The 25,312-nt window shown below is 42.9% G+C and overlaps 2 protein-coding genes across 4 annotated transcripts; one reads left to right on the top strand and one right to left on the bottom strand.

Moving 5' to 3' along the window:
• Positions 1–2,476: 2,476 nt before the first annotated feature.
• On the top strand, positions 2,477–12,547 carry LOC129327355 (tripartite motif-containing protein 15-like). Its single transcript, XM_054975923.1, has 7 exons — positions 2,477–2,877; positions 3,421–3,516; positions 4,142–4,388; positions 4,603–4,625; positions 7,997–8,112; positions 9,848–9,880; positions 11,940–12,547. The coding sequence occupies exons 3-7, from the start codon at positions 4,251–4,253 to the stop codon at positions 12,455–12,457; spliced, it is 828 nt and encodes a 275-aa protein (XP_054831898.1). The 5' UTR covers positions 2,477–2,877; positions 3,421–3,516; positions 4,142–4,250; the 3' UTR covers positions 12,458–12,547.
• A 3,535-nt stretch (positions 12,548–16,082) lies between these two features.
• Positions 16,083–25,211, bottom strand: RNF113A (ring finger protein 113A). Of its 3 annotated transcripts, none has more exons than XM_054975919.1 (10): positions 25,075–25,211; positions 22,793–22,869; positions 22,268–22,372; positions 22,020–22,127; positions 21,177–21,286; positions 19,811–19,917; positions 19,559–19,648; positions 18,083–18,176; positions 17,481–17,587; positions 16,083–16,237 (listed from the first exon to the last, which is right to left on the bottom strand). In XM_054975919.1, the coding sequence occupies exons 1-10, from the start codon at positions 25,172–25,174 to the stop codon at positions 16,167–16,169; spliced, it is 969 nt and encodes a 322-aa protein (XP_054831894.1). In that variant the 5' UTR covers positions 25,175–25,211; the 3' UTR covers positions 16,083–16,166. The 3 variants fall into 3 exon arrangements, with proteins under 3 accessions (XP_054831894.1, XP_054831897.1, XP_054831896.1); XM_054975922.1 differs by lacking the exon at positions 25,075–25,211 and adding an exon at positions 24,585–24,896; XM_054975921.1 differs by lacking the exon at positions 25,075–25,211 and adding an exon at positions 23,507–23,970.
• Positions 25,212–25,312: the final 101 nt, after the last annotated feature.

Genomic DNA, 25,312 nt, shown 5'->3' with positions numbered 1-25,312 from the left:
TAGAGATGTGCTTTGCACAGATAGTCACAGCTACATGTAGCCCAACAAAGGGCTTTTCAGCATGGGCTTTCTTCCCTCTGCCATGGCTGTTTCAATGACAATGTCCATACACTGTAGGATCAACTTCTGTGTGGATTGTTTTGCAGAGCTAAGGGGGGGAGGGGCAGAGTTCTGTCCATAATGTGAAGAAACTCCCTGAAGAGAAAATGTCCAAACAAAGAATGGGAGCGTGTCGGAAATAGCCAACAGATGAAGTCTCTATTGTGCTTTCCTGTACAGGCTCAAGTGTGTCTGACAGCTGGTTTGTCCAAACACAATGTCCCCCAAAAGATTCCTCTAAGAATGTGTGGGATACAAAAGTGGGCTGAGCTGGGTGATCAGAGCTCAATTCTAGGTGTGATTACAAAGCCCAAGCAGGTGGGAGTGGGAGGGGAAACATTTGATTTATATACCACCCTTCAGGATGACTTGACACCCACTCAGAGCAGTTTACAAAGTATGTTATTACCCCACAACAAAACACTCTGTGAGGTGGGTGGGGATGAGAGAACTCCAAGAAGCTGTGACTGACCCAAGGTCACCCAGCTGGCTTCAAGTGGAGGAAGTGGGGAATCAAATCTGGTTCTCCAGATTAGAGTCCCGCGCTCTTAACCATTACACATTGGCCTGGGCCTCAAATTTAGATACTGACGTTTGAGTTTTACAGCTTGTTAGTATGTTTGTGTCCTGGTCCTCTCTGGACTTCAGAAGGCCTGGGTGATTTAAGGTTTATGATTACACTTTGATGTGTCCCCTTTGTATTTAAAAAAGGGGAAATAAATAATTGTAAGCACCCCTGACAGACCCAGTGGTCACTATCCTTGTGGACATTGTAGTATCTGCCCCTTGGTAGCCACAGGAAGTATATTTAGACGAACAGATACAGACACTCAGTTTAGACTGATCTTTTTCCACCTGCAGTACCCAGGGAGTTGTATAAATACTGGAATGCAGATGCCCAAAATGGTATGTGGGGAGTTCCTTCAGATCCATATGGGCAAGAATACAAGAACACATCTCCAGGATTAAAAACAAGGTGATGGGTGCTCCCCTTGTTGTGCATTTTGCTGAACACCACTCTAGGGAGAATGAGTTTAGATATACAGTCCTGGAAGTAGCGAGATCTGGTCTGAAACAAGTTGTACAGTTATTCAGAAAGAAGTCCAATGGAGTTTCAGAATGCGTCCCCTAGCCAGAGGATTTGGCACGATGCCTTTAAGAGTAATCTGCAAACAATTAGACATTTAAATATAGCACTATGTTAAGGGTGATCAAGGAAAATTGTTGCTATACTAGTTTTTGCTGAAGATTCGTCAGTTTCAGTCCGTTTGGTCAAGGTGAGTAAATGGATGTACTGACTGCATTATTATTGGCATGAAGGACATGCAATAAATGTTGTTGGCTTATATTTGCTTTATTATTGCAAGATGTATATATACTGTTATTGCAAGATGTATATAAACTCTTATTCCACTTTTTCAATTCCTTGAAATGTGGAATTAACGAAACAGGTTGAGTGAGCTGGCTTCCCTGTTGGGCTCTTAGGGGGTCCACTGCCCTGGATTGCAGTATCCAACCTGTCAGGAGATAAACAGAAAAAAAGAGGATGTTAACAATGTATTTGAATTCAATGCACTTACCAGCCTGGTCCACAATTCATCTGCACCTGTCACTTTAAGACCTTATCCCAGGGCTCTGCAAGAGGTAGAGTTAAAGAAGATGGATTATTCATTCTTATTGGAAGAACAGTTGAAATGTTTATTGAAATGTAAATTATTGCTGTTTATATAGAGTACTATGAATGACTGTATGAGAAATTGTAGCGTGTATATTTATTCAATGTTTGCACTGGGCACTTTAATAGACTGTGAATAGCTTTGTAACGTTGAGATTGATTGTATTCTCCTCTGGTGCAGGGGGGAACCTGCTTTTTGTTTTTTGCTGTTTTCCGGAGGAGCCTCTCTTTTTGTAAACTAGTCTGGGATTTTAGTCCAGTGGCACCAAAGGCCAAAGAAATTTTCAGAGCATGAACTTTGGAGAGTCAGAACTCCCTTCTTCAGATTCTTGAAAACTCATATCCTGAAAATTTTGGTCTGTAAGTTGTCGCTGGACTCAAATCCTGTTGTTTTACTGCAGACCAACATGGCTACACACCTAAAACTATATTATGCTGTGACCTACAAATCATGGATAGTTTGGCTTTAAAATCAGGGTTGGAGCACAGTTTATGATCGTGCTCCGAGTCCTCTTTTTAGCCTATGTCCGACTCCGCTTTAGAGAAAGGATTGGTTTCAGTCTCACCGAAGTCGTGGCAGGCGGTAAGCAAGGCTTTTATGATAAAGCGGCAGTCTTGTGTGTGTGTGGGGGGGATCTACTTCCTGTTCGTCAGAATAGAAAGTGAAACTTATTCGTTTGTACAGCACAGACATGGCGATGGTCAACCCAGAAAAACGGCTTCGAGATGAGCTTTCTTGCTCCCTCTGCCACAAATATTTTATTGAGCCGATGTCCATACATTGTGGGCACAGTTTTTGCAAGGTTTGTATCTCTCAGTTCTGGGGGGAGCAACTGACAGTGTTTTTGTGCCCTCGATGTGGAGAAAAATCGCCTGCCAGAGAGTTAAGACCCAACAAGGACCTAGAGGTCATCCTAGCGATACAGAAGAAACTCGAAACGGTTGAAAGTGTCAGTGGGGAGAAAATGTGCGAGAGACACCAAAAGGCGTTGACGCTCTTCTGCAAAGATGATGGAAAGCTGGTGTGTCCTGGCTGCACCGGATCCGCGGACCACACAGCTCATATTTTGCTATCAGCGGAAGATGCTGCTGAAGAGTACAAAGTAAGGCTTTTATAATGGCTTCTTTACCTTGCGTAGCTTCATCCCTGGATAGAGGTAATGAGCGTGGCGGGACAGGGAGTGGTGGGTTTGGCGCCAAAGAAATTTTCAGAGTATGAGCTTTGGAGACTCAGAACTCCTTATTAGGAAGGCATGTAGAAGATACAAATTCCTTGACTCTCTCCCCTTGCAATTAAGGTATGAAAATATCCAAAAGTGGCTTTTGAACCTTTTAAAATCTTACTTTCCCCGTGACCCTAAATATATTTTCTCTCTCACCTTATTTCGGGGCATAGCCTGAAAAGCTGCCCAATGAGTCCTCCTCCCCTTCCTCAAAGATGAAATTTTAGTCCTGCTTGCAAGAGCTTTCCGGCTCATCGTAATTCCCACAAAATTGCAAAAGGAGAGTGACAATCTCTTTAGATCATCCAAATTATACAATGCTTTGTAGAATCAGTTTGTGGTGTGGAGCCCAGTCTCTCCCTCCCTCTTAAAATACCAGTACCCCTGCCAATATCTGAGTCTTAACAGAATTTTTCTCCTCAGCAACAACTGCAGATCCACTTGCAAGTGCTGACGGAAGAGAGAAAAAAGGCCCTAGATTTCCAAACAAAGGAAGAGAACAAAAACAAGGACTTTCTGGTGGGTATTAAGTATTTCAGATGTGTAATATGTGGCCTTTTTGTTTGACACAGGGAAGGATTTACGGCCAATTACCTTAATAAATGTTTTTCCTATGCTGATTATGAAGGGTTAGATGAGGACCTGTACGTTCCAAGTTCACATCTTTATTTGGCCATGAAGCTCATTAGATGACTTTGTTAATCACTCTCAGCTTAACCTACCTCATGGGGTGGTTGTGTGATAAAATAGAGAAGGAATGGCTGTTGCCTTGAGCTCCTTGGAAGAAGCGTGAGATAAAATTATATATATATTTTCTGTAATGAAGCACAACCAACAGCCATTTCATCCTGTTGACACAGAGGAATATGAGAGAGATCCTAGAAACGTTTTGTAATCTTGACCAGGAGTGTCTTCTATTGACCTAAGTTCTTCTTGGGATCTGAATCCATATTATTCATTGTGGGCTGTAGCACAAGGGAGGTGAGACCGTCATGCTCTGCATGTGGAAATGGTCGGTTGGATCCAACCCAAATGCTGCAATCAGTTGTACAACTTACACAATATACTTTCTGAATCTTTAATTTTCCTCAGTGAACGTCTCTCTCTTTCCCCAAATTACTGTCATTGCTTTTTTTTTTTACAGGAAATGATAGAAGGTGATTGTGCAAAAGATTGTGTCTAAATTTGAGGTGCAAAAGATTGTGTCTAAATTTGAGGAAGTGCAAATATTTCTGAAAGAACAAAAGAGAGCCATGCTGAACAAGTTGGATGAGCTTGTGAAGAAGCAAGAAGAATATGCCCTCAGGCTCTCTAGAGAGATTTTTGTTTTTGACACAATCATCCATGACATGGAAGAGAAATATAAGCAGCCAGCAAGTATATTCCTCCAGGTAAGATGTGGGAGTCTCCTATAGAACTTGAGAGACACATGCAGCAGCTGCCCTGTCAGGCTCAAAAGGGAGTTGGAGACAAAGATGTGAAAGGTTATCATGATTCAATGGGATCTTACTGTATTTATGGAAAGTGTAGTGTTCCATCTGTGGAACTTTGGTCAGGGTATATAAATCCACAAATTTTGAATTTTCATTTTGCTTTTCTCTTTAGGATGTTGGTGAAACTTTGAGCAGGTAGGTCACCTCTTTTGCTTTACCTTCTTCGTAAGTGAAACAATATTTAAATAAATGTATGTAACTGCTTCTACTCATGTTAATTCTGTGTTAATTTATTCTCTCCCATCCCTCTATTTTTTCACTTTCCCTCACCGATTTTAGATTGTAAGATTGTTGGGGCAAATCCCATATATTACTTATTTTAAAAAATGCTTGTGTTACCCTGTAATATGTCATGTACACTTGTTATGCTGAAGATGCTGGGAAAATAATTGATGCCTAACTGCTCTTTCCTTTTGCAAAAGCTTCAAGTGCTCCAGAGTGGTCAGATATGTAATGCAAGAGAGCCTTTCAAGAATATTTCTGCAAAATTCTACAACTTGACTTTTAGAAATGTTTTAGAAGTGTCAGCAATGCCTTGGTAGATCAGATCAAAGGTCTACTTAATCTAGTATTCTGACTCTGCTCACAGTCAATGAAACAACGAGGATGCTTGTTGGCAGGGCAGCGATCATAATTCATCCCTTTCTTGTCTGTAGAAAATATAATCTGAGAGGGATACTGCATCTGAATATGGAGGTACCATTTTAGCTCTCATTCTGTAATTATCATAAATTATTAATTCTTTTAGAAGTGATCTAAGTTAATGAAGAAAGCTGTCAGGAAGAAGGCTATCATACAAACTGAGGAGATCATACTTTTGTCTCATTATGAGAAGACAAGATTCTCTGGAAACGTCAATAATGCTAGGAAAATAGGAAAATGCTAGGCAATAGGAAAAGAGGAAGACTCAGAACGAGATGACTTGACTCAATAAAGGCAGCCACACTCTCCAGTTTGCAAGATCTGAGCAAGTCTGTTAATGATAGGACATTTTGGAGGTCTTTCATTCATAGGGTCACCATAGGTTGGAGGTGACTTGATGGAATGTAACATACAAATTAACAGGCATGACCACATTCTAGGACAATGGATGCCATTTTCAATTGTCAATGCAATTTGATAATGAAAGTGATTAGTTAGAGGTAGTGTGGTAGGATCTCCCTCACTGGAAAAAGCCATCTGTCAGGAATTCTCCAGGTCTGGCTTTCCTGCACTGAGCAGGAGGTTGAACTAGATAGCTTCTAAGGCCTTTTTCAACTCCAAGTTGCATGTTCTTTTTTCAATATAGTGTTATGATCTCTCCTTTTTCTGAGTGGTGGTGAAGTTCCAGAGGCAGCCAGTTTGGAGTAGCAGTTAAGAGCACGGGACTCTAATCTGTAGAGCCAGGTTTGATTCCCCACTCCTCCACTTGAAGCCAGCTGGGTGACCTTGGGTCAATCATAGCTCCTAGGAGCTCTTTCAGCCCCACTCATCTCACAGGGTATTTTGTTGTGTGGATAATAATAGCATACTTTGTAAACTGCTCTGAGTGGGCATTATGTTGTCCTGAAGGGCGGTATATAAATCGGTTGTTGTTGTTGTCATCTATATTAGTTCTCTTGCAGGAGAGAGTGCTGTTAAGCCTGGATGGGTGTTTGGATAGACCCCTTTCCTAACTGAGGAGATACCTATAGACATTAAGAAACATTACCATTTCCTTTATCATAGGCTTCAGTTCTCCCCAGGTATGCCATTTCAAGCCTAGCTCATAGGATATATTAATTAGTAGTTGGTTGTATATTAATTAGTAGGTTTGGATCCTCACAGACACTTCCCCCTCAGGGCAGTCTCCACTAATCCACTGGGGCATAATTTCAGGGGGGAACAGACAACTGCAGGAAGGAGGGAGGCCAGCTGAAAATTTACAACAACATGGAAAGTTCCTTAATGTTCTACAGTTTGGATAAAGCAGTTTATGTTAAAAGAAAACTCTTGTCAGTCCTATCAGCAGTGCTGTACAATTGGCTGTAGAAATACAATGTCACAATTTATCTGTATTGAGTATTAGTGGTAATTACACATTCAGGACTGGATGATTGAATTAGTGTGAGGAAATGGAATGTTCAGTTACCATGTAACTAAACAGCAAAATCCCGCTTGAATCAGGGAAGGGGAAATTGTCAGTATGGAGTGAAGTTTCACATATGGGATCGTTGAGGACTTGGAAGAAGTCCAAGTTGAGAAGCTAATGGGTTTTGAGCCCAGAGACTGAAGGAAGATTGTAGAGTAAGATTAAGAGGAACCTAAAGAAAAAGTAGAGAGGGAATGAGACTTGAGAAAAAGCGCTGAGGATCGACCAGTCAGAATGAGGATTTTGGAAAAAACTTCACAGTGCTTAAGATCAGAAGAAGCAGTATGCTACAGGGGGAGGGAGAGGGGAGTGCTTGAAATGCTGATCAGAAGACAGGGCGGCTGAAGGAAGTGGTTCAATGAACCACTGAATCACAGCTTGGGTCTATCTAATTCAGTATTCTCTGTTCTGACTAGTAGCATTTCTGGTGATGGTCTTTCCCAGTTGCTAACAGCTACAGAGTCTTTGACTGAAGGTGCTGAAGGTTGCACCTAGATTCTTGTGTAGTCAAGGTAATTACACAGGTGCAACCTAGGTGCAGCCCTAGGTTGCAACTAGAATCTTGTGTATTCAAGGCATGTGTTCTGCTATTGAGGAGTGGCTCTTCCTTGTCCCAATATCATGGGATGTAGTATATTAATCTACCCTATCCTCTGTTTCCAAAAACTTGTTTGAATGAAATCATCTTAAATTAGTTCAGAAGATGCTCAAGTCAGAGCTTTGCCAAGACTCCAGAAAAAGAATACCTTCATGAATGTTCCTGACAGGGTCATCTTAAAATGAACTTAAAAGAGTGCTGCTAGTCTTTAAGGTATGCTGAGTGTAAGTTGTTTAGGGCTTTGGAGGTTGTCACTTTGGTGTAGTGGCTAGAGTGTCAGACTGGAATCCTGGAGATCCAGGTTTGCATCGCTGCTCAGCCAGAGTAGCTTACTTGATGACCTTGAGTCAGTCCCTCTCTCTCAGCCTAACCAAACTGACAGAGTTGTTGGAGGGGAGAATGATGTTTTTGCCCATTTTGGGTCCCACTGGGGAGAAAAGTGGGGTATAAATAAAATCTTGGAATAAGTCTGGGAGATTACAAGGAGGTTGGTCCTCCTAACAGCCTAATTTCTCATCAGATGATGGACCGTATTATTTTGCATCATCCCCAGCTTCTGCACTGCCATTGTTAGTATGCATTCATGTATGGATTGATATCAGCTTTCAGATCAATTATCCTGGGTCTGCTTCCTCCTGATGAATATTGGGAGTTGAGGGGGTTTGGCATAAGAAGTGCTAGGCACCTACCGGTTGTTTGGGGTATACAGCATCCAGATCCACAGAACTCAATACTACAAGTTGTAACAGACAAGCCTTTTTCTATTGGTAACTACAAAACATACATTCTTTTCTTTAGATGCAAGATGTGGGAATTTCAAGAGCCGCCAGAGGTTTCTTCTGAGCTGGAAGAGAAACTTTGTGCCATCTCCAAAAACTATCTTATTCTGCATGAGCATGTGCAAGTATTCAGAGGTACTGGAAAAACCTTCCCTCTCCAAACCGAACATATTTATATAAATGTGAATCTATATAAATCTGTTGATGGGATTTTCATGTTACTCTGTTCTTCACCCTCTCCTCCACCTGCAACCCTCTTTTATGCCAATTTCCCCCACTATTTTATTGCAAGTGTGGAATAGCAGAGCGCTATTTGTGCGCATCGTAGGAGGATTGGCCAGGCCTGCTATTGCCCAGGCATATCTTGCTTTTAAATGCCATTTTAAAAGGTTCTGCTAGTGGGTCTTAAATCGGCCCTGTTGCTGTTTTGCTGCCAAACACATGTAGAACTGAGTATCATGCAGAACAAAATAACCCTTTGGAAAGAAAATGTTGGTGCATGGAACACTGAAGAGGAAACAGAGAGAAGACTAGAAAAACCATACTGACGCTAATGAATTCTAAAGCAGAGAAATAAATTCTGGATTGGAAGAAACCAGGAAAAGGGAAGGAAAGGGCAAATTGTAAGTTATTTAATCAGAGAAGAGGGACAGCTGTAGTCAGTTCTCCTGTCTCTTTGATGGCACTATTTAAAAACCCCTCTTAACAGTGTCAACGGCTGTGATCCTAATTGCGCCTCTATAGCTGCTATTGATTGAAAATAAAAGATCTTCTCTCTTCTACTTGCATTGGACAGTCAGGGACTGAAATTGACTAAATTGGAATTTCTACCACCTCCCCTTCCAATCAGTGGAAAACTCTAAAGATTTTTTTTTTTTGAATTCTCAGATTCTGGAGGGTTGTTTCCTGTATCTTTTCCCTTTAATTTAATGTTCTGTGTACCAGACTAGGTTCCTAGTCTATTAAGGTTTGTTATTGTTTTCTTTGGCTGTTCTGCTGCCACACTGTGTTGCCACAAGGAGAACATAATTCAGTGTAATTAAGAGATCCATTGCAAATCTATTACATTGATAGGGGCTTACTTCTGAGTAAGCATGCTTTGCCTCTCTTTCTTGTGTGGATGGGGCAGTGTAGGATTTTAATTGGGTATAGTACATGTTAAGTACTGTGCGAAGCCCTAGATTCAATTCTGTTCATGATTTTTTCACAGAAAGTCAGCAGCACAAACTACTATCCTGTGGAGAGCCCCACAGTGTATGAACTTGGTGATCACAGATACAGTCAGCATTAATTCCCTTGACTGGATCAGATCTTCCAACTGGCATAATCACACAAGTTGCTGATAACTATGTTCAGATTTATGTCCAGATTTGTATAATTATTTTGTCTACAGAAGTGTGCCCCAAAGGGTGGCTGGGACTGTTTGCATCTGCAAGAAAAGTACCAAATTTGTGTCCTTTGGTGTAGGGAGTAGAGATGGGCATGAACTGGGAAAATACTGAACTGTGTGGTTTGTGGTTCTTTGTGTTACATGAACTTCCCCTGGTTCGCAAACCAGTTTGTTTGGTTTGTGAAAACATCACTTCTTGGGCAGCAGAAGTTTTGCAGAAAGACCATCTTCCTGTTGCCTAGGAAACTGATCGATCAGTGTCAGGCTGTCTGCAGTGATAAACCAAAAAATGAACCAAACGAACTGGCTTAAAGCTTGTGGCAGTTTGTCAGATATGGGCTCTGACAAACTGCCAGTTCATGAAGCATGAATTGGCCCAGTTCATTATGAACTTTGGTTTGTATTTCGATTCGTGTCCGTCTCTAGAGCATTAAAAATAACTCTGTAATATCTTCTGTTTTCTCCTTTTCTTGTCTATAGAAACTTTCCCAGAAGAAGCAGCAGTGAAGTGGGGTAAGTCTGAGGAAGAGGGTGGGGAAGGTTTTGTATCTGGATATATCCTAGTAAATGTAGCTTGCAAACATAGATCACATTTCCTGGCTGCTATTGGAATATCCGCCTTCACAAATCTCAGCCTGGAGAGGCAGATCTCTTGCAGCCCCAGTATTACTTCCTGTGAGCTATTTGGTGGGTTGCTCTGTGCTGGAATATTGACTTTCTGCTGGATGCTAAAGTAGACTGGTCTAGAATTCAAATTGAATGATGGATAGTTGCAGGCCTAGACCATTACTGTGATTTAATAAAGGAAAGCAGAATGGTGTCTTATGAATTCTAGACCAGTCTACTTTAGCATCCAGCTCTCACTGCTGACACTAAAGTTGAGGTTTGGTGGACTAACAGTGAAATCCTAAGCAGAGTTACTCGAATCTAAGCCCAAAATAACAAAATAGAATCAATTGTAGAGGATTTTCACCACAATACATCATTCTTTCAGTTTTCTTCAACAGCACCCAGTCAAGGAAAAGACACATTCAGCTGACCCTGAAACCTATCTGCTAACCAAAGCAATTTCACTGTCTGATAGTAGTGGAATAAACTAGATGTTGTTAGTCTACTGTGCTTCCATTTTTCTAACTTGACACCAGTCAGTTCTAGGTTTGTTTGTTTTTTATCCCAAATAAAATTCAGCTTTAGCCTTTGATATTTGATCCTTGGATCTTTGAAGGCTACCATTTTACAATGAATCTTTGCCCATCCTGGCTGCTAAAATCATTGTAACCACATCAGTGAGCCTTTGATGCCCATCATAAATCAGTCTCTGACTCATGGCACCTTCCTTCAGCCACTCAGAGGCAGTTATGTGTCCACTCCCAAAAAAGAAAAAATCTCTACAGAAGAATGATGTGGCCAATTATTGCCCAGTCTCTTAATTTGTCCTGTTTATTGCCTTTGCTGTGTGTATTTTTTTTAAATTGCAACATATGTAAAATGTTACATCAATGATACTTAGTCCCTGTTAGACTTGCCAGGATCTATAAAAATTGTTCCAGTCAGCGTTGGTACTGCAGTCCTGCCATTGATGACTATTAACATACGTGGTGGTTCTGTATAGGAGCTAAATACTTTTGAAATGTTTTTAGGTATGTTATCTGATTCTGCTGGCTTTAGAGGATCAATTGAACTTGTCTTGCTTAATTATGTAATCTCAATACCGCATCAGTGTATTTGTTGATAACAGCAAAAATTAACGTTTTCCAAAATCTGGAAATCCAAGTGGCAATTGCAAAACCACAGCTAGTTTATAGGATCAAAAGAAACATATACGTTAAAATTAACATTAAATCTCAAGAAATGGAAAAATGTGGAATTTAGAGTTAAATAGAATGGAAAACATTGATAAAAGACTTAATTTTCAGCGATGTGCACTGCCTTAACTGGATGTTTTATATTTGTATTTATAAATATGTCTCTATATGTTTTTCTTAACAAATTAAAACAATTGTTGTGAATGTCTATTGTTAAAGCAGAAACTGCATGGGCTCTGGAGCCTAACTTTCTCAAAAAGCATTATGTGGGTTTATAAAATTATCCATGATTTGGCTAGGATAGATTTCTTTCCCTGTGCTCCATATTATTTCCAATGGGATTGATAGGCAGTACATTTAGGATACACAAAAGAAATTACTTCGTAATCAATGGAGATTTTTATCACAGAAATTCCATAATAGCTAAAGGATATCAAAGAGAATTAGACACATTCTTAGAGGCTTGATAACAGCTGTAAGTTGCTATGGTTAAATGGAACCTTCAGGCTAAGAGGCAGTGTACCTGTAGCTACCAGTTACTGGGAGTCACACTATGGAGGAGAACTGTTGCCTTCATGTCCTGCATATTGGCTTATTGGGGGTGTCTGTCTGTCTGCTATTGTAAGCATGTGCTAGACGAGAGGAGCCTTTGGCAGAGTCCAGCAAGGCTGTTTTAATGAGTTATATTTCAGTCTCATTAGCTGGTTTGCTGTAATGAGCCTTGATTCAGTTGAATTGAAATTAAGATATTCTTTCTCTTCCTGTAGTAAAAATCACCTTCGATCCAGATACGGCTCACCCCAAACTCCAAGTATATGCTGATCAGAAAATTCTGAGAGAGGCAACTAGTTCTAAGGAAAGCTATCCTCAGCGTTTTACTGCTGCTACCTGTGTGCTGGGCTGTGAAGGATTCACTTCAGGGAGACATTACTGGGAGGTGAAAGTACGAGAGGAGGCACATTGGGCTGTGGGTGTAGCTAGAGAATCTGTGGACAGGAAGGAAAAACTCGAACTAAATCCAAAAGAAGGTATATGGGTTATAAAGAATGAATACAAAGAATTAAGAGCAGACAGTTGCTACTTATACTCCAGTATCCCTAAAAGGGTTGGTGTTTTTCTGGACTATAGATTACGCAGGGTGTTGTTCTTTGATGCTGATGACGGAAGGGCTCTGTACACTTTCCATTCAGTCTCTTTGCAAGATGAGAAAATCCGTCCTTTCTTCTGGCTGCAGAAGCCATGGGATTGTAAAGCTGAGGCATGTTACATTGAGTTATGTGCCTGAAATCACGAGACCCAAATGCAGTGCTGATTTGTCAATATTATATGTATTTTCATTATTTAAAATTGTATATGAAAACATTTTCAATAAAGAGCTAAAGACCTATGTGTATTATATATTAACTAGCTAAGTGTGTGCTCTAATGCTGTAGAGAAACAGCACATGGCCTTCAAAGAATCAAATTCAAAATAAAATTAAGTGGAACCACTTCTATTTATCTGTTTGAGCCCAAAGCTTTAATATTTGCATACTTCAGAGTATAATGCTGAGATTTACAGTTCCTGTTTACATAACTTGAATGGCTTCCTGGAAACATTCCTTCTGATAAAGAAAACAAATATTTTTGTCAGGGCTTGCAGCGGCTGCCACTGGGTGGGGCACCAGGCGGTCTGCACCTGACGTCAAAGGGATGACGGATGCTGCAGGACCCTGCACTGTGGAAGGAGGGGCAGTATACATCACCCAGACTCCCTCTCAATTCACTTGCTGGTCTGCTCAACCTGCACCACTCACCCCCTCTGATCTCGGCCATCTCCACCGTCCACTCTCCTCCTTCCCTTCATTCTCGCTCTGCTCCACTCCATTACTCCTACTCAAACCCACCACCCCCGTGCTCTTCCGAGCCATCCTTTATAGAGTTATAGACTTCCTCTCCCTGCCCCACCCTCCTTGCAGGCTCCACCTGCTAGGCCACACCCCTCCCAGCATTGTCCTGAGCTGCCTCAAGCCGTTGCAGCTGGGGTAGCTGGTTTGGCTGCATAGACCAGCAACAGCTGTGTCTCGCTGGCTGGCTGCCAGGCCTCTTTGGCTGAGCTGGTTGCTGAAGACAGGCCCAGCTGTGGCCCCTTGGCTGGCTGCCCAGCTTTTCCAGCAGAGTACCTCCAGCAGCTCCACTTGGAGGGGCTTTGCTCTTGGCATCTCCTGAGCCAGGTTACTGTCTTCTAGCTGAGGTGTAGGCTGGGGCGTGGCTCTGAGCTGTTGTGGCTGCTTCTCCTCCTTGGCTGGTAAAGGCTGTTTGGGCTGCTGCTGGGTCCCTATTCCCCCTGCCTTTGCCTTCTCCCTCTGCTCTGCTTAGCCCCCTATCCTCCCCCTGGAGGGTGGGACTAGCTGGCCTCTCCCTGCCCCTTCTAGCCCTCTGGGGCTTTGGACATTTGCCCCTTTCCCCTGGTGTAGGCAGGTTCTGGCCCTGGTTGCTGGCTGGGGCGGTGGAACAGCTGTCTCCCGGCTGCCTCCCATTGCTTCCTCCCGGTGAGGCCGGGGGCTGTGCCTCAGACTCCGGACAATTTGCTTAAATATTTAAATCCCTCCCCTATTTCCTTAACAGAATTCAAGATGGTTTATGAAGACTCTGACCAACCCCAAACATGCTTAGCTTCAGCAAGGGGTCCACATCATCTTACAAACATATGAGAACCAGAATAATTCTAATAATTTCAGGATTACCTCTATCTAATAATACACATTTTGCTCATTTGTTGAGTTAGATGCAGCTTATGAATTTTCATCTCCCAGACAAGGTCAGTTCTGGATGGTCAGAAGCCTATTGGCCTTTCAGAAGAGGTAAACTGCTTGGTGGCCCGTGACCTTCTTGCCCAGCACTTTGCAGATAAATCCTTTTCAATCAGTTCAGACTTGGCCTCTACATTAGTAGTGATACAGGGGGCTTGCTCAGGGGGCTGAATTGCTCAGTTGTTTGGGATACTTTTCAGTTTATTCAGTTTGAGAATATGGAGAGGATCTCTGGAAGTTTGAGGCCTACCACCTATTGGCATGATTTTTGCTCTTCCAGGCTAATAAAATCTGCAGGAGTGGGGCGCTAGTTGATTGTGTCAGAGAGATGGTTGAGAGAGGGCATGGTCCCCCTCAACCTTCAAACAGGCTGTGGTGTGTCCACTTCCAAAGAAGTCTACCCTGGACTCAGGAGATCTCAGTAACGATTAACTAGTCCCCTTGTTCCCTTCTTGAGCTAGGTGATTGAACAATTGGTGGCTGGACAACTTCAGGCTTTCCTAGATGAAGCAAGTTGTCTAGATCATTTTCAGTCTGGTTTTTGGCCTTGTTATGGGACTGAACAGCCTTGGTTGCCTTGGTGGATGACCTGCACTAGAGGATGGACATTGGGAGTATGACTCTGTTGGTTCTCCTGGACTTGTCAGCAGCTTCAGTGCCATCAATCATGGTATCCTTCTCGACTGCCTTATTGGCCTTTGATTGTGAGGTGTTTTGAAGTGGTTCCACTCTTAGCTGGAGGGTAGGTTTCAGAGGGCGGGGACTGTTGCTCAGCCCTTTAGCTTTTGGCCCTGCAAGTTTTCCTTTTGTCCACTATGCTCATTAGCAACATCTACATGAAACCACTGGGTGAGATTTGGGCTCGGTTGTCACCATATGCAGATGACATGCTGACATATCTCATGCTTCTGACCAATCTAGGAAGGCTGTAGAAACCAAAACTGATGCCTTGAAGTTTTGGAGTGGATGCAAGCTAAAACTGAAGCCTAATCCTGACAAGATGGAAGGGCCACTGATGAGTAGTAGGTTTGACCCAGGATTTAAGGGGTCACCTGTTTCTGGATGGGGTATTCAGTCACAGCTTTCCCAACAGCTGCAAGCAGTTTCTCACAGTACCATATAGCAAAACTACCCACAAGCAAGGTAAGGGATTCTGCACACTCGGGGGACTCCCTAGATCCACAGGAAAATCTACATTAACCAAAAAGAAAATTAACTCTCCTCCTCAAAAGGAGTTGAAGGAACAAGTTCATAGTCTAGGGGTGCTCTTGGACAAAGGCCTACAGCTGGATAAACAGGTGGAAGAGCCAGGAGTGCCTTTTACCAATTTTGATTGGTTAGCCAGTTGTGACTGTTCTGATCCAGCCAAAGTGATGCATGCTGATTACATCTGGATTAGATTACTGCAATGTGTTTTACACAGGGCTGCCCTTGAGAAGTTTTCAGAAACTTCAATTGATGCAGAATCCTTCAGCCAGGATGTTGACTAGAGTGGATGGTAGAGACCATATTACTCCAGTCCTGGCCCATCTACATTGGTTTCCAATTTGTCCAGGCACAATTCAAGGTGCTGGTGCTGATGTTCAAAGCTCTGCATGGTTTGGAACCAATATTCCTGAAGGACTGTCTACTCCCTTTTTGAGCTATCTAACCATTGGTCATCTTCTCAGGCTCTGCTTTGAGTGCCCCTGACTTCTGAGATTAGGTGGGTGGCAGCCTGGGAGAAGTCCTTCTCAGCAGTGGCACCCAAACCGTAACTCTCTTCCCAGAGAGAGTGGCCTATCCCCTTCTTCTGACGTCTTCTTCCAGTGGATGAAGACTTTGTTTCAGTGTTACCTCAGCAAGCTCTCTTTCCTGCCCAGTGTTTTGTGTTTTTAATGTTTTTGTTTATATTTTTGTTCCAGTTCTAATGATGTGTTTTTGTTGGGTTTAATGGTTTTTAAGGTGTGATTTCATTATGTATATTATTAATTTGTTAACCACATTGGTGACCCTTATGAGGGCAGAAAGGTGGGGTATAAATTTTGTAAATTAAAGTAAATAAATATGCATTGTATAAAAGACAAAGTTTCCAGATAGAGCCTCATTTCATCTGCAAGCACAGATCAGTAGAAACCAGTTTGTTTTCCTATAAATGTTTATTTAAATTACAAAATTAGCTTTTCAAAGAGGAGTTTGAGGAAGTGATGGGAACTGAGCAATGCTATTCTGGTTCCTCCTCAGCCTCTGGGGCTCCCTCTTCAACTTTGTGCTTTTCCAGCTTTGCTATTAGCTCTGGAAAGAAAGACAAAACAGGTGAAACTGCTGCTTCAGAACATTCCCACTAGAAAAAAAAATACAAGAACTTCTCTCATACGTAAGCAATCCTTTCAAGCAGAGCTCACACTCACAGCATGAGGCAGAATAATGGGAGACTCCACAGTATGACATGCCAGTTTGCCTCAGATGTGACAGGCAGGTTCTTTTGTGGCTCTGGAGGCCTTAACTGGGCTTCCCTTTATTCATAAAAATGTTCTTTCTGCTTGAAGAGCAGAAACACACTTAAAATAGTACGGGAGCTATGTATGGCAGGGTCCTCCAGTTTCCTACCACTCTACTTGAGGGAGAGCCATCCTAATTAAAATAATAATAAAAAGGAGTTTGGAAACCTCTTCTGGAAGAAGAGGTTCCTGTTAAGAAGAACAGGAAGAAAAAATAATTATGAAGGTCTTTCTAAAAGATGAAAAAATTATAAAATCTTTGTTGAGGTGAAAAACCCCCCTTTGAAAGGAAGAATGAGGATGGGGCAGTCGCATAGACAGGGCTGGCCCAGTACGTATGCTGCTCTATGCTATCTAAGAGTTTTTGTTGTTGTTTAGAAAAGAAGGTTTTAAATTTACAGCACAACAGATTTCATTTCAAGAGTGAACTTAAAATAAATAAATAAATCTGGCATCTGATACCACCCAGAAGCGGTCCATCTACCACCCTCCTGCCCTGCCCATCTTCACTACCTAAGGTTTCTTTTAGCGCACACAGAAATTTTTTTTTGCAGCTATTCGCCAAGGGTGGTAATATATTACTAACATTCTTAATTGTTACTAAGCAAAATGATTGACCAGATGAAGTTTGGAAGAGCTCTCTCCTGCTCTTGGTACAGTTGATACAAATGTCGTATCAATTTTCTTGTCAGTTCCAAAAAAACCCCCAAAGGCCAAATGCCAAACTAGAACTTGGAATGAACACTAAAGACAATTGGCCCATATGTCCAACATCTCCTAGAACCCCACTACATTATTTTTAACTAGTGTTAAGTGACATCTATACATCGCTTTCCATCAAGGTTTAGATTAGAAGCGATAACAGTAGAACATATCCACTACAGCTGCCTAGGATTTTTTTGGTAATGATATTGTTTCACATTTTGAACGCTTATTAGTTGTTCAGGCAGAAACCTTGTACAAGACAGAGAAGCTATACCGCAATTAAGTACAGGATGCACCCACCCACCCAGTTAATCCACTACATGCTGGAGTACCTTTGGCTGGATTGAAGACACCAGTAGTTTGCTTATCACACACATAACATCTCTGGGACTTGCGATAATGTTGCAAGGCACAACTCTCACAAAAGTAGTGTTTACATCTGAGAAAAGCAGAAAGACAGGCCGTTTCTTTAGACTGTCACACATTCAGATCACCATACTTTTGGCCAATGGGTGTGTGTGTGTGTGTGTCTGTTTTCAGGATACTGAACTTGATTCTCAATACCAAACTGCGATTTTTTTTTTTGTGCATGTGAAACTCTGCAGCTGAACATATGTAAGGTTTATATTGAACTGAGCCATTGGTCTACCTCAGTTAGTACTGTCTACCCTGGCTGGCAGCAACTCTTTATAGTCTCAGGCAGCACCTGCTACCTGATGTACATTATTTAAAGATGCAGAGGATTCAACACTAGCTTTTGCATGCAACACAAGTGCTCTACAACTGAGATATGAGCCCTCCCTAAACATCCGTGTCATGCAGTACATCCATCCCAGGCAAAGTCATCACCGCTTCCATGCACACAAAATCCAAATACTTCAGTTATTAAAGTCCCAACATTTAGATGAAAAGAGAAGTCCCCTTGCTGTCGTACTTGGTCACCACTGGATTCTTGAAGGAGCCTCTACAGATGAAACACTTGAATGGCAGTTCCTCATCATCATCACTCACTTCATAGTTTTCATCATCTAAACAAGAGAACAGTTCACTAATCAGGCAGGTGCAGACAACAGAGGTCAACAAAACTGGACTGCTTTGCATTTTGAGTTGTATCCACACAAATGACTGCCTGGTGGGAATACATGAAGCTGCTCTTATTCCGAGTCAGACAATTAAATTATCGAGATCAAGGCTGTCTACTTTGAGAGGAAGCAGCTCTACTGTAGAAGCCTTTCACTTCACCTATGACCTAATCCCTTTAAATGGAGATGCCAGGGATTGAACCTGGGACCTTCTGCATGCAAAGTAGATGCCCTGCCACTGAACCATGCTCCATCCCCAAGGTAAATGTAATGCTTGGTGCACTGAATGCATGATTTTCATGGAACCACCATTCCTTTGATGAAATGGAGTGACCTAGGCAGCCAGAGAGGGACTTAAAGAGACTTTCAGACCCATCACAGAAATAATCAACTCCTTTGTTCATAGTTCTGGTGCTGTTGCAGAGCACAGGTGTCTTAAGGAAAGAGGACATCAGTACTAAAGACGTGGCAAACAATCCGAATGACTTACTTCACAGGCAAACAAGTAATTGCCTTGCACTGAGGATATACACTGAAGTAGGGGGTGAGATCCATGTAAGAAGAGACTCAACTGTTAGCAACATAGACAGTTTGCAATGAGCTGGCTGGCTGCATGTTGACTTGCCTCCTGAAGTGGTGGATGTCATAAAATAGGATGTAAGAGTGCGGGGTAGGATTGGGGTAGAAACATACAGTCATGGTAACATAATGGATATGAATGCATTGAGAAATTCTGGAAGCCAAACTGAGACTGCTAAAGTATTATTTTCAGAATTCAGGTTGAAGACAGACGACGTTTTGAAATCTCAATTTATTGATGAGGCCAGTGGTAGCTGCAGAAATTTTTTTGATAGGCACCTAACCAAAGGGCTGTGGGGGAAAGCCAGGAGGTTCTAAGGAGCATTGGTTCAGGAATGATGGTTGAAACACTGACACCCTCAAAAGGGGAAAAACCATCAGGAATGTGGCTATAACTAATGAGAGCCAATCAAAAGTTTTAAAGTTTCATGTGGATATTTTTTGTGACAAAACATTTAAATATATAGCCATCTGAAACAGCTGAATACTGAAACTTCAAAAACAGCTCTTTTAGTTGATGTTGGCATGTCCTGTACCCAGTGCTTTACCAATGCAACCCAGTGCTGCAATTGTGGCCAAATGTATCACTGTTAACATTAATCCTGTTCTCTACAATATTTGCAATTCCTCTAAATTTTAGGTCACGTACAAATTGGATAAGCACACATTCCTACTCTTCCACTGAAGTTGCTTAAGATGCTGTATAGCATCAGAACCACTGCAAGCAAGAGAAAAGGGATTGCTCATACCATTAACTCCATAGCGTCCTTCATCCAGCTCCCGTTCAATTTGCCAGCCATGCTTATAATCGGACCTGTCGTGGAGAAATTTACAGCTGTCTATAAGAAAAGCAAAATGGAAAAAAAGTGTGAGTATACACACTCACTCCTGACTATTTCCTTCCTGCTGTTAACAAAATTGCAAAGACACACTGCTCTGAACAGGTGTGCAGCATGATACAGAACTCGGATCAGGAAAGCATATGATGAAAAGACATTCACCTCCAAAGCCACAAAACCCAGTTTCCTTGTAGTCTTTACAGATGTCAGGCTGGTAGTCCCACCGCACAGTGGCCCTGAGATGCTCTGGGGCTCGTATGGGTCCTTTTCTGAAATAAGGAATAGAAAACAGCTACCAAAGTGCTAGACAAAGGGAGAGACCTGACTGAAGGAGCATCAAGGATTGGGGTAGAATAAGGTCAGGTGATAACAAGGCAAAAGGAAGGCTACAGTAGTTTAGGAGTGTGCATCCAAAACAACCATCCATCAAAGCAGATCAATCAGCAACAACTTCCTAGGAGCCTGTTCCTATATTACATATCCTAGAATGTGTCAACACCTGACAAGACATGGAATAAAAGGACTTTTCAGAAACACCATAGGCCACTTTGATACAGATTTAATAATGACACCTGAAAGCATTCAGTGTTTTGTAGGCAGAGGCCCCATGTGGGAGTCTTTCCTGAGAGCCTCGCTACAAGTGACATCTTCCACGCGAAGGGCACTTGATCATTTTCGCAAGTCTTTCTGGGTACTGAAGTCCCTCTCCCACACCCCTTTTCCTTCTGTTCCTTCCCGTCTCCGTTAGCACGGCTGCCTGAAGAGACGGAGAAAGCCTAGGAGAGCAGCTTTTGCAAATCGTCTTGCTGGGGGGTGGGGAATGCTCTAGAGAAAGCTGACATGTGAAGTCCTCCCCTCTCTGTTAGAACTGTTAGGATCGCTGCCTTAAAAGTCAGAGAAAGCCTGCGTTTGCAAATCGTTTCTCTAGTCGCAAGCCTGCTCTCAATGATCTTTGGGGGCGGGCAGCTGCAACTTTCTAAGCTTTCTCTAGAGTATTCCCCCCCTCCCCGAGCTGCCCGCTGCAACTTTGCCAATCGTCTTGCTCGGGGAGGGGGGGAAATACTCTAGAGAAAGCTTAGAAAGTTGCAGCTGCCCGCCCCCAAAGATAATTGAGAGCAGGCTTGCGACTAGAGAAACGATTTGCAAACGCAGGCTTTCTCTGACTTTTAAGGCAGCGATCCTAACAGTTCTAACAGAGAGGGGAGGACTTCACATGTCAGCTTTCTCTAGAGCATTCCCCACCCCCCAGCAAGACGATTTGCAAAAGCTGCTCTCCTAGGCTTTCTCCGTCTCTTCAGGCAGCCGTGCTAACGGAGACGGGAAGGAACAGAAGGAAAAGGGGTGTGGGAGAGGGACTTCAGTACCCAGAAAGACTTGCGAAAATGATCAAGTGCCCTTCGCGTGGAAGATGTCACTTGTAGCGAGGCTCTGAGGCATGAGCACAGTAACCACTATACTGGTAACAGTGACAACTGCATATACCTCCCCCACAACCCCAGTAGAAAACTACCAGACTTTCATGCCTTACCTTACCATGCCTGATGAGGCATTCCCCATGGATGTATCTTTTGGCTTCACATACTTTTGATAATTATTGATTCCACGGTAAATCTTATCATCTTCCTTTCCTCGGAGTTCCTAAAACAGTAAGAGAAGAAAGAGCAAAACTGTTAGCAGGGCTGATACCAAGGCTGCCTGTGACTCACACAGGGCATAGAGGCCAAGGCCTCCTCCTGTTATCTCCTAGCACTGGTAAATGGAGGTCTGCCGCCTCTGAATATGGAGGTTCCCTTTATTCAACATGGCTAGTAGCCACTGATAACCTCTCCATGAATCTGCTTAATCTCATTTTAAAACCCCATACACATACATCCAGTGGCAGTCAGTTCCACAATTTAAGTAATCACGGAGTAAAGAAATAACTCCTTTTTGTCTCTCCTGAATCTATCGCCCATCAACTTTCTATTAAAAAAATAATACTCAAGGTGGCTTAATAGTAGTGAGTGAAAAATATGTCATACTAAAAACGCTCACCTGACCACTCATAAAAGACAATGATCATTTGCTGTCAAAGGCACCCTGTAGTAAGTGTCTTTAAATTATGCTAATAAGGAGTAGAGCCATGAGCCTCATGTAGAGTAAAAGCAAGTTTGTTCAACTCCAAAGAGGAAAGGAACTCAGTGAAAGGAACAAGAGGCTGGCTGTGGAATAAGTGGATAGAAAGGGAGAATCCTAACAGACGAATTCAGGAGATAAATGAATGAAGGGGCAAAGGGGAAGCGGTAAAGAACTTGCCATAAGGGAAGAAATGGAAACAGTCCCATTATTTATTTAGAAAACATATACGCTACCTCTCCAGAGACCCGCTTACCTCCTGGATTTGCTGACTACGTTCAAAGATGGCTTGAGCATCCTTCTCCTTCTCTGTGTCTAGTTCATAAACAGCAGTTGCCCCCATGTCTTCTGGGCCCACTGGTTTCTGAAATACATAAAGTGCACTGGTAGTTCAGAAATGGACAGTGAGTAACATTAAGCAGGCAGAATGCCAATATTTGGAACCATCCACCCAAAGCATACCAACTGACCAAAATAACTGCGCTCCCGCTAAAGCGCCCATACCGCAGATCTTGTAGATTTGTACATGACTCCCACTCCTTCAGATTTGCTCTCGTCATCGCTGCTGCTTGACCCATAGGAGGTCTTGTCCTTTATATTTCTTTTGGTCTGAAAGATGGGAAAAATGATGGGAAAGAGATGTTAGACCACTTTGCATGTTCATTCCCAAGGCCATACAATGCTCAGTGAAAAAATGAGATTCAGCTTCAGTTTCGTAATTGCAAAAACAGAAATAATCATGTGAATACAGAAAAGGAGAGGACAATAGGGCTTTGTATTTTTAAACTTAAAACCCTCCATAAATAGTAAAAACTAATTTTAAGACAAACTCAGAGCAAGATTGGAGAAATCCCAAGCACTTAAAACCCGATGCCATGAGGTTATCATCTGCAATTTTACCATTCCTGTACGGGGCTTGTTCCTACACTTTTAAGACTGCAGTAACATTAATGGATTTGGAACACCTTTAAAATCTCCTCCCCTGTCTTCAGGATATCCCATCTATCCAGTTTGTGTTGCCTGCATCACCTTCTGAATCATAGGATTGGAAACTTCTTTGCGTCTCTCCTTCCTGACCACAGTGCTGCCTTCATCGTCGCTGCTGCCTGTTGAGTAGGAGGGAATACAGCCATTGTGAAAGCTGGCACCCTGTCACTCTCCATTTGGCTAAAGAACCCACCTGCCTTGCTAATTCTCACATGAAAAAGGCTAGTCACATTATCCAGCACTTCTGCACTGTTCCCACAGAAGGGAACATTCCCCTCAAGAAGAGCCGTATTTAGTGAAGATACGAGAGAATGTCCTAGTGCTTCTCTGGTATACTTTCCTTCTCACAAAGGGATCCTGAGAGGCACACCTATTCTGGAAGTCTTCATAGAAACCAAAAGCTCCGTAGTCTATGTGCACACTTAAAAACCAAGTCCTACATGCAAGATGCTTCTGGGAAACCCACAGACAGGGCACCTCCTGCAATGCTCGACCTGTACCAGCCAGCATTCAAAGATTGGAACCTTCTTGTTCAGAAGTAATCTTTTAGATGTCATGGCTAATATGTGAGAAAATTTGAATACAGAACCCAAGATGACAAATTCATGTCTCTCTAAACCAGCTAGTTCCGGCCAAGCCTCCCTATGATGGCAACACCTCTCGTCTTGGCAATGGGCTCTCTAGTGCCATACCGCAGCCCAATGTCATAACAAAGACAGCCCTCCTAGAGCCCAACCTATCTTCGCACTCACTCACTCTCTCTCTCTTCGGCTCCCTGCTTGACTTGAAACTTCCAGTGTACAAGGCATGACAGGAAAAATCACAATGGGCAGTTGAGCAATGCCTTGGAATTGGGAGAGATTTACAGCAGTGATGCAAAGAGCAATTTAACTAGGATTATCTTTAATGCAATCTAAGGCATTTTTTAATGGATTTTTTTTTTTGCTCGAACTCCAAAACAGCTTTCAATAAACAGCGGCAGAGGAATGTAATCCTTGCACTTTAACACAATGCTTCCATTTTAAGGCACTATTTAACAATTCTAACTATTGTACAAAATGATGGGTAGAGTATATTAAACGTTTCAGAGTAACTAACAAAGCTCAATTGAATTGTAGGATTGCTGTAAACTATCCTTTGAACTCTTCCTACAATATGGGAATTTGGACAGCAGGTTTGCTGCTGTGCGAAAAAGTCTGCTGGACCAGATCGACCACTGGGAAAAAAAACCCCCTCAAAATTCACTTCAGCTTTTCATCACCAGCATTAACTGTGAACTACATGACAGGGTTTTCATAAACCTGCAACGTGAGGACAACAAGGAACTACAACGCAGCTGCTGCTGAAAGTTGCAAAACAGCCCCATCTCCCCTACTCCATATTCCACATATTGTGAGCTTTAAGTGAACCCTCGAGAACTATTTTCTTTTTCTCCATACAGATCTATATAGGAGGGGGCTCACTTGGGTCTTGTATTATGCATTAATGTTCTTCATTAGCAAGTGTTCTGTCCAAGCTGAAAGCAATAAATACTAGTCTCCTGCCTATTGCAGGACAAGAATGAAGTGGACAGTTAAGCTCACCTCTGCCCATCATTCTGCAGAGGATAATGCATATGCAAACAGTGGGGTAACAACTATGGGATGTGGATTTGCAGTTAAAAACTAAAAAAACCTCCACATTTTTCACAAGGAAGACCTCCCAAATTAAAAGGTGTATCAACCATGAACTCCTGTCTTTGTTTTTGTGTGCAGCGACGGGCCACTGCTTCTGGCCCGTCACTGCAGCATAAAAGTTCTGTTACAGACGTCCCATAAGCAGCTGTCATCTTTACCCCGCGTTAGGGAGTGTTCAGAATCACCGGGAGGTTGTCAGCTCCAGGTGGTAGCTGGAGATTTCCTGGAATTACAACTGATCTCCAGGTGACATAGAGCTTTTCTCCTGGAGAAAATGGCTGCTTTGGAGGGTGCACTCTATGGCATTACATCCCACTGAGGCCTTTCCGCTTCCCAAAGCCTGCCCTCTCCAGGATCCACCTCTAAAATTTCCAAGAATTTCCCAACCCGGACCAGGCAACCCTAAGAGATGATCGCAATAGTCTGCGACGGTGCAGCAGCGCAGCCCAAGACCGGTTAGCCCCCGCCTGCGACAACAGCTTAGCCCGCTACCACAATTCTACTCCCCCTCCTTTGACCGTGGACCAGCCCGTTACTATGGAAACAGCGAGGCAAGCAGCCATTCGCTTGAGATCCTCGCGCACCCCCCAGCCCGGCTCCGGCTCGCCCGGATGCCCCAAGTGGTCGTTGGCCGAGCCCCTCCCTCACCGGCCTCCTGGTCGCTTCCGGGCCTCTTGCGCTGACCCCTCCCGGGCGCGGGGCGACGCTTCTTGAACAGGAAGCTGCAAACAGGCTGAGCGTCCGCCATTGGGTCGGCGCTGCGAAATGGCAAAAGCGCAGGCTCTTTCCGGGAGCCACAGAGGAGACGCTTTACCATAGACGCGGAAAGGGTAGAGCGACTCCCGACAACACCTCCCTTCCGTTTTGCCTCAAGAGCTGCCATTTT

This window comes from Eublepharis macularius, chromosome 4 (genome assembly GCF_028583425.1).
Source record: "Eublepharis macularius isolate TG4126 chromosome 4, MPM_Emac_v1.0, whole genome shotgun sequence".
Classification (NCBI taxonomy): domain Eukaryota; kingdom Metazoa; phylum Chordata; class Lepidosauria; order Squamata; family Eublepharidae; genus Eublepharis; species Eublepharis macularius.
This window is presented reverse-complemented; position numbering and strand designations above follow the sequence as displayed.

Excerpts from the sequence above, each read along its gene's own strand:
- LOC129327355 (XM_054975923.1), top strand. The coding sequence starts at position 4,251 with ATGCTGAACAAGTTGGATGAGCTTGTGAAGAAGCAAGAAGAATATGCC. Across the intron at positions 4,389-4,602 it reads CAGCAAGTATATTCCTCCAG|GATGTTGGTGAAACTTTGAG; the intron begins GTAAGATGTGGG and ends TTTTCTCTTTAG. Across the intron at positions 4,626-7,996 it reads GTTGGTGAAACTTTGAGCAG|ATGCAAGATGTGGGAATTTC; the intron begins GTAGGTCACCTC and ends TCTTTTCTTTAG.
- RNF113A (XM_054975919.1), bottom strand. The coding sequence starts at position 25,174 with ATGGCGGACGCTCAGCCTGTTTGCAGCTTCCTGTTCAAGAAGCGTCGC. Across the intron at positions 21,287-22,019 it reads GTAGTCAGCAAATCCAGGAG|GAACTCCGAGGAAAGGAAGA; the intron begins GTAAGCGGGTCT and ends TTACTGTTTTAG. Across the intron at positions 18,177-19,558 it reads AGGACGCTATGGAGTTAATG|ATGATGAAAACTATGAAGTG; the intron begins GTATGAGCAATC and ends TCTCTTGTTTAG.